The 19211-nt window shown below is 35.5% G+C and overlaps 1 protein-coding gene across 1 annotated transcript; it reads right to left on the bottom strand.

The window, feature by feature from the left end:
- Positions 1 to 3416: 3416 nt before the first annotated feature.
- Positions 3417 to 13187, bottom strand: LOC149089814 (chymotrypsinogen A-like). Its single transcript, XM_089249226.1, has 9 exons — positions 13004 to 13187; positions 12045 to 12199; positions 10485 to 10725; positions 7083 to 7193; positions 6600 to 6819; positions 6248 to 6371; positions 4651 to 4813; positions 4383 to 4510; positions 3417 to 4264 (listed from the first exon to the last, which is right to left on the bottom strand). Exons 1-9 carry the CDS (start codon positions 13053 to 13055, stop codon positions 4079 to 4081), a joined length of 1380 nt encoding a protein of 459 aa, XP_089105352.1. The 5' UTR covers positions 13056 to 13187; the 3' UTR covers positions 3417 to 4078.
- Between the last annotated feature and the right edge of the window lie 6024 nt (positions 13188 to 19211).

Below are 19211 nucleotides of genomic sequence, written 5' to 3'. Positions count from 1 at the left end.
GACTTTCGGCTACTGTTATGCTTGGCAGATGATGTCTTTCCCTGTTTACTATCTTTCATTACTATCGACACGGTACTTCTCCCGAATCCAACAAAGGTGGCCGTTTACATTACTGTGGTCCCGGCAAGACGGGCTCCAACAATCATGCCTTTTTTTCGAAATTTGTGACGTCAGCCATAACGAAGTTTTAACGCCCAATATACATCGCATCCGAACGCTATCACTAGATTGATGTGTGGACATTCTGGCTAGGTGACACTCTTCCACACTAGAGTGAGGGAGTATGCGACGGGTTCCCTCGAGTGTTGTTTTTTTCACAGGTGTTCGTATTATTTTGTCCAACCCCTGTATGTGCGAGTTTCATTTTTTTTTTCCATATATAATTTTTATTTAATGCTTTGTTTATTTTAAATTTTTCGTCATGCATTAAGAACTGTCTTTTTTGTATTGTGAATGTTTTTTCGTTGTTGATATTTTTATCTTTACATTTTATTTTTAATTTGACATTGATGATTTTGTCTCGTTCATGTTGCATAAGTGTCTTTTTTTAAATGTTTCTGTTCATGTCGTAGGTTTTATATATTTTATTCCTTAATTATCATGTAAATTTTCAATCATCCGCACAGGCATCACAGCCTCTGGATGATGAATATGAATATGTTTTGCAAAACGAATGTTAAATCTCTGTATGTTGAGAATGAATAAATTTGATTTAAAAAAATTGATTAATAAGTTGAAAACAGAAATAATGAAAATTGCAAAAATGGTTGATAGCTATGCAGAATAGCTAGATTTATAAAGTTTCCATAAGATATAAGCAGGTCTGCTTTAGTTCCAGAGCTTTTCACCCACCCTGTGCTACTCTACGTTTGAATGTATTGAGAATTAAATTAAATCATTCAAATTCATAAATGCGAAGGAAATCCATCATTCGGAAAATTCCCGAGTTTTGTATAATATTTGCCAAATGTTAATGAATTGCATCAATTTTCTGCAAGTAAGCAAAGAGTGCGATGTGGCACACCTCCCAGGATCAGTTACAGCCAGATCAAACTCGTATGATCAAACTAATCCGTGCTTGCAGGCTGTCGAGGATTTTCATCGCAAAGAAAGGAAAAAGAAAAGATGTTGAATTTTAAATAGAGTTGTGTGATGATGTGACAAGTAAAAAAAATTGGGTGTTTTGCTGAAAAAAATCCTTCTTCGCATTCCTCAAATGATTATGTGGCCGCGTTATGAGAGAAGAACCAGTCGAAATACTCTAATGGTAAGCGGCATACACTGATTTCAAAAATGCCGAGAAACTAATAGAGCAGTGTTTCTCAACCTTCCTGAATCCAAGGACCAGTAAAATGTCTGAAACAATTCGACGGACCACCAGAAACATGACAGTTTCACGAGACTGTTAGAATGACTAGATTTTTGGGTGTTCCGTCTATTTTATATGCTTGTCCCGTTTATTTTCAATGGAACTTATTTGAATTTCTAATGCCTTGCTAAACTCGTGAATGATGATAATTTTTATAGCTTATAAATCAAGTCTGCCTGCGGATCAACTTTGGATCATAGGTTGAGAAACGATGACACAGAAGGAGAAAACACTATTACAAAATAAATTATCGTTGAATAAACGGTGGCTATGATACTTCCCAGACGTATGTAATGCCTATTCTGATGTACGGTATTTTGATGAAACTTGATATATACAATGGAATCTCCCGTAACGGATACTCTCCGTTGACGGGAACGTTTCTGATTCCCGGTCACATGGAATAAGGCTTCAATGTATTTCGCGCCCGTTAGCGGACACTCTGGATAGTGGACAGTAAAATCATGCAAACTAATTTCCAAACGCTGATTTATTAATAACGAATTTATCACATTTAACTAAGATTATGTTCCAAGCTCATGTTAGTTAGTATGATAAATCGTCAATTAATTACTTAATTAACTGGATATAACTATGCTCGAGGATGGTAAATATGAATGGTAATGTTTTTGTTTTTTGTTGTTGTTTCGGGCGAAGAAATTCAACATTACAAGACTGATAATGTTGTTATGAATGTTTTTATCTTCGTCACACTTATTTTAATTTAACTCACTTTTTATACAAATACAAATACAACGCCACAACAGGCAAAATGCCCAACGAGGTGGCTGATAAAAAGATGCCCATAAAAAAATCTGGATGTCATATATTTCACAAATATAGCAACCCAATTAAAAATGCAATTAACACAAATTATAAACAATATATACACATTATAAAATATTATACAACGCCCATAAAGAATACTTATGGTTGTCTTATTCTAAGAATGGATAGCTTCTCGATTTACCCCAACATGTTTATCGTATTTCTTTTTGTACGTGTCAAATGTGTTACAATTTACTACCTCCGGGGGTAAGCTATTCCATTCATTAACAACCCTATTAGAGAAAAATTCCCTGTGACTATTCCTAATGGTCCTATTTATCCCTTATATATTTCACTAAAACCAACCATGATTGCAATGCACTACTACACTTAATTCGCAGAGCGATGATGAAGGGAGTATGAGCTGCGAAATTCTCATCTACGGCGCTCCGATATACGACTGAAGGTTCAAGGTCAAAGTATATATATCTGATACCTATATATATATATACAATACCAAGTTTCACCAAAATACTTATATCGGAATGGGTGTTATGTACGTCTGAGTAGTGTCAGTTTATTTCTAAACAGGGCTGGTCCGATTTATCGGACAATCGATCGATTTAGAGAGATGGATGGCTTTTTTCTCAGCCCAAGATATCAAGGAAACATTTAATCTCTGTATATTATGCTGAGGTGAACTCGGAAAGAAAAGTCATCTTGTCTCCGCCAGGACTCGAACCCAGGACCTCTTGCAGACATAGAAAAAAGTCATCTATCTCTCTAAATCGTCCCACCTGGGGGCCATTTCTTGAAGTTAAGAGACTACTACTGCCTGTACTTGAGTGCCCTCACGCCACAGTGCTTGAAGTAAGGAAGGCAGGGTCGTGTCTCCAGTATTGTAGATGGTAGCATGCTTGCCCGGTATGCAAGAGGGCCTGGGTACGAGTCCCACCGGAGACAAGGTGACTTCTCTTTCCGAGTTCACCTCACCATGATATCCAGAGAATGAATGTTTCCTTGAAATCGATCGATTGTTAATCGTAGTTAAAAGATTTTAGTTGAGTTAAATAATTCGATTAAATTTTTTATTAAAAGTTTGTGAATTAACTTGATTTTTTTTTTTGAAAAGAAACCGATTAGATGTCATAAATCATGTTTTATACAGAACATCTTGGATAAGTGACCATATTTAAAATATTTTAATTAATATTTCCATTAAATTAGATTCAACAGAGCTTGATGATATCCGTTTCAAATTGAGTTTGACGGGTACTTTGGAAGACAAAACGAAAATTTATTGTTTCCACTATGAACAGACATTTTCCGTATTCTTCGAAGCATCAGCTCATCTCTTCATAAGTACCATTCGAGAGGAGTTTCTAGGCAAGCATGCAACAGTATAATCGAAAGTAGTTTCGAAATCAGTGAATGATAAAAAGAAATAACCGATTTCTTTTTGAAAAAACGACAAGATCCAATTGAAAAAATTACAGGTTTTGGCAATGATTTGGTTTATGTTCAGCATATTAAATTGCTTGAAGCGGGCAGCCTTAATTTCTTAACCTATTCCTATATTTGTTTACATGTACAGAATATATGAGTGATATCAATAAAATATATTTTTAATCTTAATATCATATGATCACAAAAAATATTCGATTAGAACTGAATTAATCGATTAAAATTTTTTGATTGATAAAAATTTTAATCGATTCCCAGTCCTATTTATAACCACGCTGTAAATGGAGAATATAGAAACTTGAAATATTTTTTAGTATGTCTAAAGTGTTGATGGAAGCAGAAAATAATAAAATAATAATAAATCAGTTAGGACAATTGGAGTACTCTTTTGGACAAAGACGGTATTGTATTTTTTCCTTCCACAACGCATGTTATAGAAACATTTATTGGTTACATCAACGTCAAATTACGACGCAATCAGCTAAAACGTCGGAGCATGTCATTTATCCACGTAATTTTAGCAGAAACTTTATTGTATACGGTCCCTAATCCTGAGACTGTGCAGATACCACCCATTAAGTTCGTGGATGAGGCAAAGCTGACGATTCCCATAACTTGCCATTGATCTCCAATTTTACAGCTTAAAGGACCACCACTGTCACCCTAGGAATGAATGAGGAAAAAATATATTTCAGCAATAAAAATGCTTTGGATCTAAGGCACGGAAGAAAACGAAATTTAGAACATATTTGAGTGAATTAGCAAAAAAAAAGACCCTCACGTGACAAGCATCTTGTGAATTCCCCTCACTGTTAGCACATATCATTGTCGCATCTTGAACGTTTCGGCAAAATCGAGAATGCTTCGTATAAACAGTTGCTTGTTTTAATGCTCTATGAAATCCAGAGCCTGAAAAAGTTAATTTAGTTAAGTTCAAAGTATTTCACCTGTTTTGTAAATTAGAGTAAAAGTAAAATAAATAACCCCTGTTATTAGAGGAAATGTATTTTTTTCAGTCGGAAAGAATGCACAATTTATTTGGTTTTTACCTCTAGTTTCTCCCCATCCAGATGTCACGCATTTGGTTCCAATTCGCACATCATAACCCTGTGTAGGCAAGCAGGCTGGTCTCACTCTATCACTAAATTTAACCGGAGCGCTAAGTTTCATGAGGCATATGTCATGTGTAAAATCTATCCGTTTGCCAATAATCTGTGAAATAAACGAAAAAAGAATAATATGTTTATCACCGTAATTACATGTCAAAAAGAAAATTCAGACGTTTCCATTAACCCGTGAGCGCAGCTTGTAAAATGCTTAATTTATCGCTGTAATTTGCATTTCAATCTTCGAATAAGTTCTCTCAAACATATTGGTGGCAAACAATTAACATTTTCGGCATTAGAAAACTTACATAAACAGACATTTACAGAAACAGACACGAACATTTCTAAGCAAATGGACGTCAACTCCAGCTCGGCTATACTCATTAAATTGTATTGATGCTTTGGTGGATTCAAAATATCTAAAGATTGAAGATTGTACTCGGTGATGACCTGTTTCAATAGCCACTCTTTAACCTGTTCGAGATATTGTCTTATCATATTAAAAACAAATTCCATCAAAATCAGCTACAATCACTTTACAACAGCAGCAATGAAAGACATGATGGAGATTCAATCCATATACGTGACAAAAAGTTATAAATTCAATGCCTTGATGTGTAAAGACACCCCATAATCAAAGTCAAAATTGGCCATGCTGTAAAGTATCAATACGATATGAGTACACGTTCTCTCATACTGTCAAACAGTTTCAGGATGTCGAAATGTTTGAAAATGAAGCAGAAGTGGGGGGGGGGGGGGTTATTTTGGCACTTTAGAAGACTTTAAATTCACTTTATTTAAAATTTTTACCACCGATACATGTTTGAGGAGAATATTGAAATGCAAATTACAGCAATGCTGTAAATTTGGGCGTTATTACATGAATAGTTTGTAAGTTGCCCTCACGTTTTTATAGGACGTACTAATTTGGGAAATATTGATGTGTAAAGGTGAAAACTCAATTTCCTTTCAGCGTGAACGACTGGCAAACTGTTAGTTTTAGAGCCATACATTTAATTACAAAAAGTATTAAAATAACGACATATTTCAGATACGCAATTTATTTTAATAGGGGCAGTATATGTACCAAGGAACAAATTTTAATTATTTATGCTTCCCCCATTAATTCTAACTTCCAATTGAAAAACTGTTGTCCCGTTTCTTTGATCGTGTAAAGCATAAAACAAGCTTGTCCGTTATTATATTCTGTTATTTCCCTGATGCCTAGCGCTTTTTGAACGGAAATATTTCGATTAAATTTGATTTACAAACATGGGATTTTGTATGTTGGGCTCAAAAGGGACGAAGCAACGATATTTTTTAAAAGGAAATAATTAGAGGATAATGGGGACCGCAATAAAAAATGAAATTCAACATATCTAAGATGTACATGTTATTTGAATACTTTTTGTAAACAAAAAAAACATATTTTTTTAATAACTCGCTGTTCACGAGTTATTTGCGGTGAAAAAGAATTGAGTTTTCACTCTATATACATAGTATAATACTAATAACTGTAGCGTAAACTTCAGAAACTCACCTCATCCCCGGTATATCCCGGATAAACAACCACTAATTCCACATTTCTCACTTGCTCATCCGGATCTCTCTTGTATCTGTGATGATTTCCAACGATTACCTTCCAGTCCTTGGCGAATGCAGATCTGGAACGTCATTATCTTGATTACGCATAATTTTCGTAATCCATACGGTCATGACAATATGAACAAAAAAAATCTATGATGTTAAATATAATCATAAAGATGAGATATTTTTCTTGGAGAAAGAATCGAAAAAAAATTCGCTCTATGTATGTACAATAATTAATTTCGAATTGTTGCATAGAAAGAAATTGTGAAATATGAATAATCTGGAGTTCAAAAACCGCTCACCCTCCAAGGCAGTGCATGGCGGTCATCACCCACTGAGCGTTTAGCAGCGTCCCGCCACAACTGTGAGCATTCGGGTAATAGCCTTTGAGCTGTAGGTCCACCTGCCAGGGCCAGCTACCGGGCCTGGCCTCAATGCCACCAACAATACGATCATTCGATATTGGAGATTCCAATGGTTGTATGCGCCCGTGGCCGCAAGGGATTTGTGGAAGCGGTAGATCTACAAAACAAGGAGCAAACACTTTTGTAAGAAAACAAAATCTCTGTGGTTAAATAGCTCATACAGCTTCTCTATAACTTCATACATCAAATTTTATCATTTTTGTTTATTGTAAGTAGGAATTGTGTTCGAAAATTTACAATGGAATCAAAATTTTTCATATCAATTGCTGTGGTTAACGATAACGATCTAATGTTATAATTTTGTTTTGTGAATTTACAGTATATCACTTTGTTATCTGTTATCTTATCAACATTACTCACTGCACTTCTCTTCATCAGTTCCATCTAAACAATCGTCTTCTCCATCGCACTTCTGCTGCGGACTGTAACAGTTGTTGTTTCTACACTTGTGGTAACCTCGAGGGCAAAGATCTATATAAGGAAGAATGCCATAGCATTTTTTTAGAGAGATTTTTGCAAGAAATGGTGCAAAAAAAAAGAAAAAAAACAATATGCACATCAAAATGTGTAATCATTATTTTTGAATAAAATGTTATTCAAGGAAAACGTGCCTAATAGAGCATCAATTTTGAATTTCCGTTCCCAAGTTGCCGTTGATCCTAGAGAAGTATCTAGGATCCTCCAATTAGAGCGTGCATCCATAAAACGTGTGTTACGTCAGAAACGAACTCAGATATGCTATTCATGTTGGAAGGGATATTGTGCAGTTATTGAAATGAAAAACAACTTTCCTTCTTCGTTAGATTCAGATATGTCAGTGAATATTGAACTCTGAAACTTGAATTAGTGTTTAGTTTGTGGGCCTCGTCAGAGATAGGTCAACAAATTTCTAATGTGGTTAATGAAATCAGGGTGTCCGTATCAAAAGTTATTTTTTTTTTGTTTTTGTTTTTTTAAAACTATGCAGGTCTTCGCAACATGAATGATGTATCTGAGTTGAACACGTTATTTGGGCACATTTTCTAATTGTAAGTATGGTTCTAGGATCAACGGTTCGCTAATAAAATACGGGAAATTGAGTAATACCCTTGCCGCACTTGCATATATAAGTTGCGATTTTAAAGGGGGACTTCTACAGTCTACAGAAGTCCTGTTCTATAATCATGTGGTTCATATGTTTATACAGGGTTTTGTTAAACATATGAACAGGTTCAGTAAATGAACCGACAAACTCAGAGGGTTAGTAGACGTCAAGAGGAACGAAAATAGCAATGCTGCAAAACAGTTGAAAAACTAGCAAATTCACGATGCTTACGTCAGATATGGTGAGCGAACGCATTCAGCGATCAACTTATCCAGCTTTCGTCTCCTTTGGACTCAGAGCCTGCATGCGTTTTTCATGATTTTCACCCTGTCCCATTGCAATTTTTTTGTTCCTCTTGATGCTTACTAAGAACTCTTGGAGGTGTGTCGGTCCATCAACAGAACCCTTTGTAGACAAATACAGTTATGCGTATATAGAAATGCCCTCTCCACTTGTCAATACAAGATTCATCTCCACAAATAACCAGTCTTTCAATGAATCTTATACAGTTATGTATTTTGTTTTCTAAAAATTATATCGATCTACAAAAAAAAATTGGCATTTGGAGAAAAAGTCGACCAACTTCGAAATTTCTTTCTTTCTGACAGTGTTCACACTATATTACATACATTGAGACTACAGAAATATTGCCTCACATTCGAAGTTTATAATGTGAAGTAGCTGTTTGAATTTGAAAAATGTTTCTTATCAGCTGATAAAGTAATTTCTATAACTTTCCAAAAATGCCAACGCTCAAAATCATACAAACTGAACAATTGAAAACACGAACAAACTCAGATTGGCATCTGCCTAATTTCTTAAAATAAGAAAAAAGTATTAAAGGAATATGAAAGTCACCCAGAGGTATCGTACGCTTCACTATTTGAATTAGAATTAATTCTACATCTTAAGTGTACATGCAACACGTACACAAATACAAATACAACGCCACAACAGGCAAAATGCCCAACGAGGTGGCTGAGAAAAAGATGCCCATAAGAATATGCATGTCATTATTTCAAAAATACAGCAACACAATTAAAAATGCAATTAACACAAGTTATAAACAATATATACACATGATAAATTATTATAGAATGCCCATAAAGAATACTTATGGTTGTCTTATTCTAAGAATGGATAGCTTCTCGATTTACCCCAACATGTTTATCGTATTTCTTTTTAGACGTGTCAATTGTGTTACAATTTACTGTCTCCGAGGGTAAGTTATTCCATTTATTAACAACCCTATTAGAGAAAAATTCCCTGCGACACCATAACCTTGCATTGTCCCTCACCAATCGATACTGGTGTCCCCTTGTAAAAGCAATCGATTGGCGGTGTACTAAAAGTTCATGGTCCATCCTATCCATCCCATTGGAAATTTTGAACACTTCGATCATATCTCCTCGACACTTGCGTTCATCCAATGTAAACTTATTCAAAAAATGAAGTCTCTCTTCATAAATCAAGCCCCGTGTGCCAATAAGGACACGCGTAGATCTTCTCTGCACCCCTTCAACCAAGTCTATGTCTCTCTGTAGGTATGGTCTCCAAAACCTTACAGCATACTCCAGTACTTCCAAATCCAGTACTCCAGAATTCCCAAATCGGTGACCCTAGTTTCATCCGGGATAGTGACACCATTCAACTCGTAAGAGAACCGTGGGTTGTTCGAACCAAAATGAGCGACCATGAACTTATCAACGCTAAACGTCATGCTCCATTCATTTGCCCATGCTGCAATCCTGTTTAGACTGGTCTGGAGCGACTCCCCATCGCTTTGATTCCCGATTACCCCCATTAGCTTCACATCGTCTGCGAATTTGCTAGTAATCCCATCGATACCCTGATCGAGTTTATCGATCAGGGTATCGATGGGATTACTAGCAAATTCGCACATTACACATTCCAGTAGAGAATTTCTAACGAATTTTAACGTGAAAGCGTCCTTAGCTACATCTCGATGAAAAAGCAATGGCCGCTTCAGACGAGTTTGTTCACATAAATAGTTCATCGAAACCTGGCTTGAATCAAACTGGGGGAAGAAGATCAGATATTTTTTGATTACACATCAAAACTTTTGTTAATTTACTTTATATTCGTAATTCGTAGCTATGATAAGTATTTGCTGAAAAATATTTCATGATCCTAAAAAAAATATAAAGTTTCATAGCTCAACACAACATATCCGCATTGTAAGCATGCGCATATGAATCAGCGACAACTCAGAGCTGAACTTATCTCATGAACTAGTAAATTGAGGCAATCACACCCAAGTTCTGACACCTGCATCATTTTGAAATTTAGGGGTAAAATATTAGGAACAGTAAGATATTAGGCCCGTTTACCCCTAATATGCTTACTTCCGTCGATGATGCAATAATTCAATTCTTCTAATGATGGAAGGGAGTATGAGCTGATATAGTCTCACCTGCAGCACCCCGATATACGAATGAAAATTTACGGTAATTCAACTCTAATGAACGCTTGTGGATTAAAGTGGTGATAAAATTCCGATAATTGATATAATTATGCATGGTATTTATTTTCCCACAATCTCCAAAGAAAATTTTGTGTATGTAAATGACGTGCTACATGTTATGACATAACATAACCTACGATTTAAAATCTTCGTACGGATTATTCAGGTGGACGAATGATCTAATTTTTTATACCCTCTGGTCTAAGAGCCTCATACACGGCATGGAACCCTTTCTTTGAAACCATATAGTCTGTCCTAAAAAGTATATGCATGGCATTCATGGAAGAAACGATGGGGAAATCTGGCGGTTCCTGTCCACAATAAGCTCCCAAATCTTTTCCTCCTTCATCTGGACCGTCCACAACAAACATCTTGTCCTTGGAACAACGTGGTGCTGCTTCAAAGTCCATTTCCTTGAAAGTCAACTTGACAATCTATAGATCGAAATCAACACGTGAATCTTTTGTTTTGTGCTATTATAATAATGAAGAAATCGAGGATAAATGTAAGAATGAATCCCATGAACTCCTTCCATGAGTTTTTTTTTATAAAAAAGGTTTAAGAATTCTCAAGTGATTTTTCTATTTTACTATTTGTTATTCATCTTTAACATACATAGCTAACAGCTGGTAGCAATTTATTGGCAAACCGTTGACAGAAGAGGCACACACACTTCCAATTAGAAAAAGTATCCAAATATTGTGTGAAACTGAGATACGCCATCCATATTGCAAAGGGTTTTACAGTTTTTATGAAATAAAATTAAAAGATAACTTTTCATACCCCTACATCTTGTGTTCGAAAACCCGATTAGAGAGTTGTTGCTCTGTCTCTTCTGAGTCCAACCATACAAACTCCATGATTTTAAGTGCAATATTCGCTGACGTATTGGATTCGCTAACGTATTCCGATAAAAATCGGAATAGAACAGCATAAATAGGAGAAAGCACATTTTCCGTTAGTTTATTTTGATTTTTCCAAACTTATCTCAGTAGTAGTAATTTGACTACTACTTATCCCCATTCCTTGAATTCTAATATCTTGGCAAATATTGGGGGCACGGTAGCCCGGTCGATAAGATGTTCGCCTAAAGTACCAAAGGATGTTTAGAGGTGTCGCGAGTTCGATACCCAGTTCGTTCTTGTCAGAAAACTTTCCTGACACAGGGGTACAACAAAAAACGGCGACTTGATCGCAGCAAAAATTGCTACCGCAGGGAGTCCCCCATCGAGCGGTTAGCGCACCAACCTCTCGATGAGTATGAAAAACAAGCCTGCCGTTCGGAATCGGCAATAAATTATAGGTCCCGGCCCAATTGTCCCTCGTGTGCAGAAAATGACCGTGGTGCGACAAAAATGATCAAATGGCAAATATTGCGCTTCAAAATTTGTGAATTTCTCTCAGGAGAGACAAATCGACAACTCCCTAATGAGGCTGTTTTTGATCACAGAGTGTGCATATAAACATTTATTTTAATGACTGTACAGCCCTTTGCAACGTGAATAACCACATGTTATTTGGATATACTTTTTCTATTTAGAAGTATACTTCTACAATCAACGGTCCGTCAATATATTGCGGTGACAGCTGTTAGCTATGCATTCTGTATAGGCTTCTTGTTTATTTTAATCATAATTTCGCACATTTAATAGAAAGGTGGGCAACACACACACACATAAAACAAGTGTCATCTTTCTATATTGAATATGCAAACTTTTGCTGTTGTATAATTCGAATGGATTGGAAAACTTACGTGTCCTTCTGGTGCTTTTATTATGTAAGCGCAATAGGCGTGTTCTGGATATCCACCTTCATCGAATCCGGGCGATTTGATTTCCCCTTTCGGGAATCTCGCTGCATCGATGATGTACGGATAATTATCCTGGTATATACAGCCTGTCATGTTCACTATACTCATGAAAAAGACAAAAACGAAATTTAACTGCTCAATTATTGATAAATAAATGAAGTCTACATTCACTGAATGAAATTGATGAACCAGTAAAAGGAGTTAAATGTGAAAATTTTATATATATAAACGCTTTGTTCTAGTTGTTGCCGGTTTATGAGGCCATTGTGTACGACTAAAATCTAGTATTTGAGTTTTTATCATTTATATTTCCGATTTTCCATGTCCGTAGCATTGCCAATTTTTTTAAATGTGTCACATAATATTCCAGCCACACTTTAATATTCCAAATGTAATTTATTCCCGTTTGACTTGAAAGAAAATAAAAATGAAACAATTTTTTATTTTTTATCTTAAACTTTGGTAATAAAGTCTATCAAAGATCCAATTTAATATATGAATCACGGGTCATTATTTTTCACGGGGTTCTGAAACAGGGACCCATGGATCCTTTGAAATCAATGGAAATGTTTTAGGAGATTGGTGAACTGGGATAAAAAAAATTTACTTATTTTTCTTACATAGGTATATGATGGATTTATAAAGGGTCCGGTGGACAGGGCACAAAGGTTTCGTGCAACGCAAAGGATCACAAACCCCAGTTAAAACAACTGTGAATGAAAAAACAAAACATAATAACGTAGGAATTATATTATAAATAACTGTGTGGATAAAAAATTCCTTGATTTTACTTTTTATTACGTAATGAAATTTTTGCTGAAAAATACCGAGAATTTCCTGCTTGAAAAATCACGGAATCAAAGGGTCATTATTCGAAAAAACGTAAGTAGTAAGTAACTAACCTGCTGATATGACCTGGCATAATGCCGAAAAAATAGCTATAATTGCAAGCATAATGTCGTTATATTTGTCTCAACGGGTTCCGGTATAAGAGTTCATCCGTATATAGCAAGCACCGAAACACGAGTCTTATGGTGTCTTGAGCCTTTCAGAAAATAACATTAGCGATTCCAGCTTAGGAAATACAGTTTTTTATTATGTGATTGCGGAGGGGATACGATACGTGGGAAAAGATACATTTGGTTTATTCGATTAGCTGCAAATATCTGTCTTTTATCAGACAAATGCAACAATTTTTTTCATTGCCCTATAGAAGAGAGATTAATTTGATAACGAGCAACCTTATGCTGTATTTGATTCGGACTTTCTTAGTCATTTTTTTAATTAGCATCAATAGTATATTTTTCTTCTTCTATCATTATCGTGTACACGGTAGTAATTAGTCTGCGATAGGAATTATTTCCTTTATTATGAAGAATACGAGAGTAATTTATTTTTTCCTATTTCAGTAAGATTGAAAAAATTTGGTTTCGGTATTTCGAATTATTACGAAAACAATTTAAACAACTAAAATTGAGCACTTTTGTAATTCTATTCTTCGTATATTGGGAATATGAAAATATCGGAATAGAGTTCACATATCTCTCAATATAAAATAGGCTATATGGTCGTAGAAAAAAGCATGCTCTTACCGTATACCCACACCGTCCCGAAACAAAAGCCCCATTTTCTCCCAGAGGAAGTGCGAGTATTATAGAATAATCGGTTGATATGGAAAACTGGATTCGCACGGTTTCCTAATATGACCTCCAATCCCACAGTGAAATGGATGTCGCTCAATTGCCGCCATCGTTACATCATTACACAGGAAATTTATTTTCAAACACTCAGAAATTATACGTTCGTTAGCCGAGTTTCACTGACTGCTTTTGTAAATTTCGAGGGGAAAAAAGTGATTATGAGGTATCACAAACTAGATATTTGGGGTTGAAACCGTAAATCAACCCATATTATTGGTTATTGTTGTTTTTTTTTTTTTTGTTTTTTTTTCGTAAAGAATAATAAAAATTCTGAAAAATAAGCACGTGCAGAAATAACTACAAGCAATTCAAAAAGCAGTCTTTAAATCTTTAAGGAATGCTCCCAGGAAAAATGTAGGTCTATCTATAAAAGATCGTGTCCGGAAAATTCACCGACCAACAATTCACCGAATGGGAAATTCATCAGTGGGAAAATCAGGGCCAACCTTACCAGATGCAGGCCCGGTGCAAAAATAATCGTTGGGCCCTGCGTGTGCCACAGAAATTTCTTGTCAATCGAGCCTAAAGAGAAAAATTAGGTGCTGTCAGTGCCTTCTTCTCCTCCCCAAAGAAAAAAATCTTATTCAGTATTAAAAAAATATGTAAAAATGTTGCTACATAAGTAAGTAATAAGCAGTAAACCAAAAAAATAAAATAAATAAACATATTCAAAATATAATACAATTTCTTACTGCTTCTTTTCAAATGCTTTTCAACAAAACTTAACACTAGAAGTGCCTGACTATACGTCATAGGTTATATATAAAAGGGCCGCTGATAGTCATTTTGTGACTGCTGCTTCTTTTTAATGCAATATATTTAATCACACTGAATTTTTATAATAAAAAACAACAAGAATTATTTCACATGGTCACATTGCATTTACATCATATCGTACATTGATCCATTTTGATGATGTACACATTTTTATATGTATACCACAGTCTTCCTTATTTCCTTCATTTAGTTGTTCGCACACGCTAATAGCGTGCATACAATGTTATGCCACTGTAAATTTGCACTAGCGAGGAAAAATTAGGGCACTATTAAAATTTCATGTTATAAATTAACTTATGAAGAATATACAATTAAAAAAAATCATCATTGTCTTTCTTTTTCGTCAGTATTATCTGATTCAGACCAGACACTTCCAGAATCACTACTTTCGGGTAGATACAGCAGAAAATCATGATATTCGTTGTCAGAGTTTGCATCGTAAGTCTACTCCTTTATTGACTCAGATTTATTGTCCGAAATATCATTCAGCGCTGATAACATTTGACTATTTTGTTCTCATACATCATTTTTCTAAGCGTCATTTCTACACACTGTGAATGAACCTGTTTCCTAGGAGGCATTCAGAGCAGGTGGTGGCATGAAGAGTTATGAAATGCCAAACCAAAACAAAAACTTATCTTGCCAGAAGAACGATCAAACCCACACAAGTAAAAGGCTTACATCCCGGAAGGGACAGAGCCCTGATCGTGTCTGGTCTGACAGAGGAGAACGATCTGAAAAAAAAGTTTCCTCAACTTTCATAACAGAGGCTATAGCTCAATAAGAAATACGGTTGTGATTGTAGATACATATGTCCCTGTCAAGACTCTTTAGATTGCCCAGTAACATGATGCAACGAATTTCATTATTGTATTTATTTTTTCTTATTGGTATATTAATATTACTCGTGAATATATGTTGTGTGTACTAGCAGGGAATGATAGGGAATAAACCTGAAACCAAAAGTATACATCACAGTAAAGGAGAAAATACACTCAATTTACATATAGCAGTCAAAATGACTGCTCTTGGCCGTTAAACGTCGGCCGTTTAAACGTCGATATCTCCCGAACAAAATCTTCAATGTTTTCACGTTTTTGTACACAGAGACAAGTACAGAAATAATGAGAAGTCACTAAAAATGGAGTGTGTACGTCAAATAATGACGAGATTATAGCGTTTTCAAAATCAAAAACTGTCAAAATGACTGCTCTGGCCGTTCTAGTGTTAATGGCTTAATTGTCTTAATTGAACTCGTATAACAAACATTTTATTTTTCTTGCTTTCACACCAACAAAGTCTTCTATTACATTATCAAAATTTATTTTATCCACTATGTCTGTTTTGACCTGACAATGTCGCTAAAGATGACAGTGTTCCTTGACTCACTGAAGATTTTACATACAATTTTATTTATTTTAAGCGTGAAAATCTTCCCGCACTTGCCACTGTTACTGGAACAGTATTTGGATCGTGTTCATGAACTTTAAAACGCACATAGCGGTTTGAATATCATCTGTTTATCTTACACACGAAGATCTTTGATTAGAATGATTCTACACCCAAATATGCCTACTCATATTGTCGGTGGCTGAAATTCCGGACTGAGTCTCCATTTTCTTGTGAAATATCACCTACACATATCTCTCTTTTATCTTTACCAAAAGAGTGAATTGAGAGCTGCAGAAATTTTTCAGACTCACCACATTGTGTGTTGAGATATTGTTTTCGCTTTTCCTTTTTTTTTAGCCTTTTCACTACCGAATTCGTATTTTAGGAATTTGTCAATCTCTCTTGATGACATTATTGCTACGATTGCTATGGGCATCTTTTTCTCAGCCACCTCGTTGGGCATTTGCCTGTTGTGGCGTTGTATTTGTATTAAGATAGCCCTAAAATCGGGTTTTCCTAGAAGCGGGTTTTCTGTGCCGCGTGCAACGTGAATCGCCCTACGCGACACGACGTCCATTCACCCATAGCAAAAGCGGTATGACTGTTCTTCTACAGAGCTCAACAAGCATTACGCCAGTGTGCCATTAATTAGTGTGATTTAGGATTTTGTATTCGAATTAAGATTTAATATGGAATATATAGGATTATATGCCTGATTTCCGATTGCATACGTAGATTTGTGATCTCGCAACTGATTTTATACTTAGATTATGATTTTATAGTTGTTATGATTGTTGTATATTTTATAATGTATCCTTTTTTTTTATGAATAAATTGCCAGAGGTATCCAGTCCGTGTGGACAATGAGCCGATATTGCCATATGGCGATGTGGCCTGGGTATCTTTCGGTTTGACGGTGTGAGGGGCCGACTGCTTATGGAGGAGTCAAACGCGTTGCACCGCATGTTTCGGCGATCACTCGATTTTTGTTGTGTTTTCTTTCCCTTCCCTTCATACCGGAGCTTGCAGGTGACAGAATAGTTGATGCCAGGTGCCCTATACTATACAGGGTGGTAATTAACGACCGCCCAATGATAACACGCGTGATTCCTTGTGAAAAACTGATAAAAGAAAAGTGTTTTCAGTTTTTTGATTTTTCAAATAATTAATGAGTTATGACGCTTCATAAATTGATGACGTCACTTTTCAAAATCCTGCCAAATTCACCGAACGAACACCAAACGTTTGACTTAGCGTTTTTTAAAACTGAAAAAGGATACAACCCGAAGAAATCGAAAAAGTAAACCAGTTTTTTTCCTCTTTTGTTGTATGTGTGTGTGAACTTTCCAAATTTTTACGCGGTTGTTAATTTTTACGGTTTTCCAAGATTGCAGTTTTTCGCCTCCTTTCCTGACATGACAAGCACAGTTATTTTTAATTGGTTATTTGTTTTGGCGCAGTTTGACCTAATTGGTCCATGCGCCACAAAATACATAATCCAATGCAATAAATACGCCCCAGAATAAACCTTCATCTGAAAAAAAAAATGATCAAGTTGTGCGCGAATCATGCAGGCTGGAAAAAATTTCACAGTAATCCAAATCTTTCTTGTGAAAGGTAAAGTAAAAATTTATTAATATTTCAGCGCGACAAAAATCAATTGCAGTCAAAAAGGAAATGAAAAATCTTCATTGCACACACATGTAGAAATCGGTATGAAAATGTGACTCGATGAGAATAATCGATAGAAAATATCAGAAACTACTAATTATTTTGAATACGTTAATTCATAAAATACCTTAAATGTTATTATTTTAATGTTTTTACAAGTCACCTTCGTCAAGGTACCATTTTAGCAATCTTCGTTCAAGTTTTTCACACGTGACTGTTTCGATGAAGTTTTAAAATAACAAAAAGATATTGCCCCGTTTCATTGAGCAAAATATTAATCTGATTAAAACGACAGCATATAAAAAGGATCGCGCAGTAAACACAACGCACTGTATGCACCTTCCCTCAGAAAATTAGACTTAATAGTGAAGGTAAAAAAATACACGTTTTGGCAAATAACAAATGATTTGGCTAAAAAAATTTTAAACAGACCTCATTTGGCTAACATGGTACAAATCTTGCGATAAATTTGCCTACATAGAAGACGGCGCTAACACGTAAGCGATACGTAATAGCAAAGTTATGGTATCACACTACATGGAGAGAAAATGTGCCAATCGTGAGGAAGAAGGCCGAACTTTGCTTCTAATGGGATTGAATATTTCAGTTCATTTTGAAGAAGTGACAACCCACTGCTGGCGGAGAAATGCACTTTGATTCGGTGTTTGGCATATAACTGACCGTTAGAAAATGACACGTCACAAAATTTTAAAAGCTTATAACTCACTTAATATTCGTCCGATCGAAAAACGGTAAACACTTTTCTGTATCAGTTTTTCACAAGGAATCACGTGCGAAATTATCGGGCAGTCGATAATTACCACCCTGTATAACCGAACTGAACACGTTTCTGCCGTCGCGAAATGGTCCAATTCGATTCAACTTGAAATCACATTCAAAAATTGATTATTACGCGATCACGTTCACGCGAGAACAGAAACGTAAAATCGCACAGAAACCCCCCGTTAGCGGATACTTTCGATAGTGGAAAGTAAAATTAGAAAAAAACTAATTTTTTTCAAACTCGAATTTGTGAATTTTTGTCCATAAATTGAGAATTTATCGTACTCAACGGTGACTATGTATAATCTCAAGCTCCTATTGGTGAATATGATAATCCATCAATTAATTGCTTTATTAGCTGAACATAACTATGGTCCAGGATGTCGATTCGGAATAATATGTTCCGAATAATATAAATGTTGGTTTTGTTTGTCCATGTTGGCACGTGTGAAGAATGCCAACATTACAAGACACACGTTTATTTCTTCTTCATACTTATTTTAATTTAATTTTTATTGAAAAATATGTGTAGTGCACGTACCATGTACGGGTAAAAATGATTGATGCGTTTAACGAAGAAGAAAAGATGTTATACGTTTTTCCATATTTATCAGACTTTGTTTAGGAATCGTGCGTAATCACCGGTAATAGTGATAAATGTAGTGAAATTTAATAAAACTTGTCTTATATCGAGACGATTGATGATTATGCATAACCACCGTTGTATCATTTTTACACACAATAGCATTCCAATAGCATGGAACCAATTGTCACCGAACCCAAACGT

Source organism: Pholcus phalangioides, unplaced genomic scaffold (assembly GCF_987345545.1).
Source record: "Pholcus phalangioides strain wild (caught in Gottingen) unplaced genomic scaffold, Ppha-v1.0 ptg000001l_1, whole genome shotgun sequence".
Classification (NCBI taxonomy): Eukaryota; Metazoa; Arthropoda; class Arachnida; order Araneae; family Pholcidae; genus Pholcus; species Pholcus phalangioides.
Note: the sequence above shows the minus strand (reverse complement) of the source record. Positions and strands in the feature narration are given on the sequence as shown.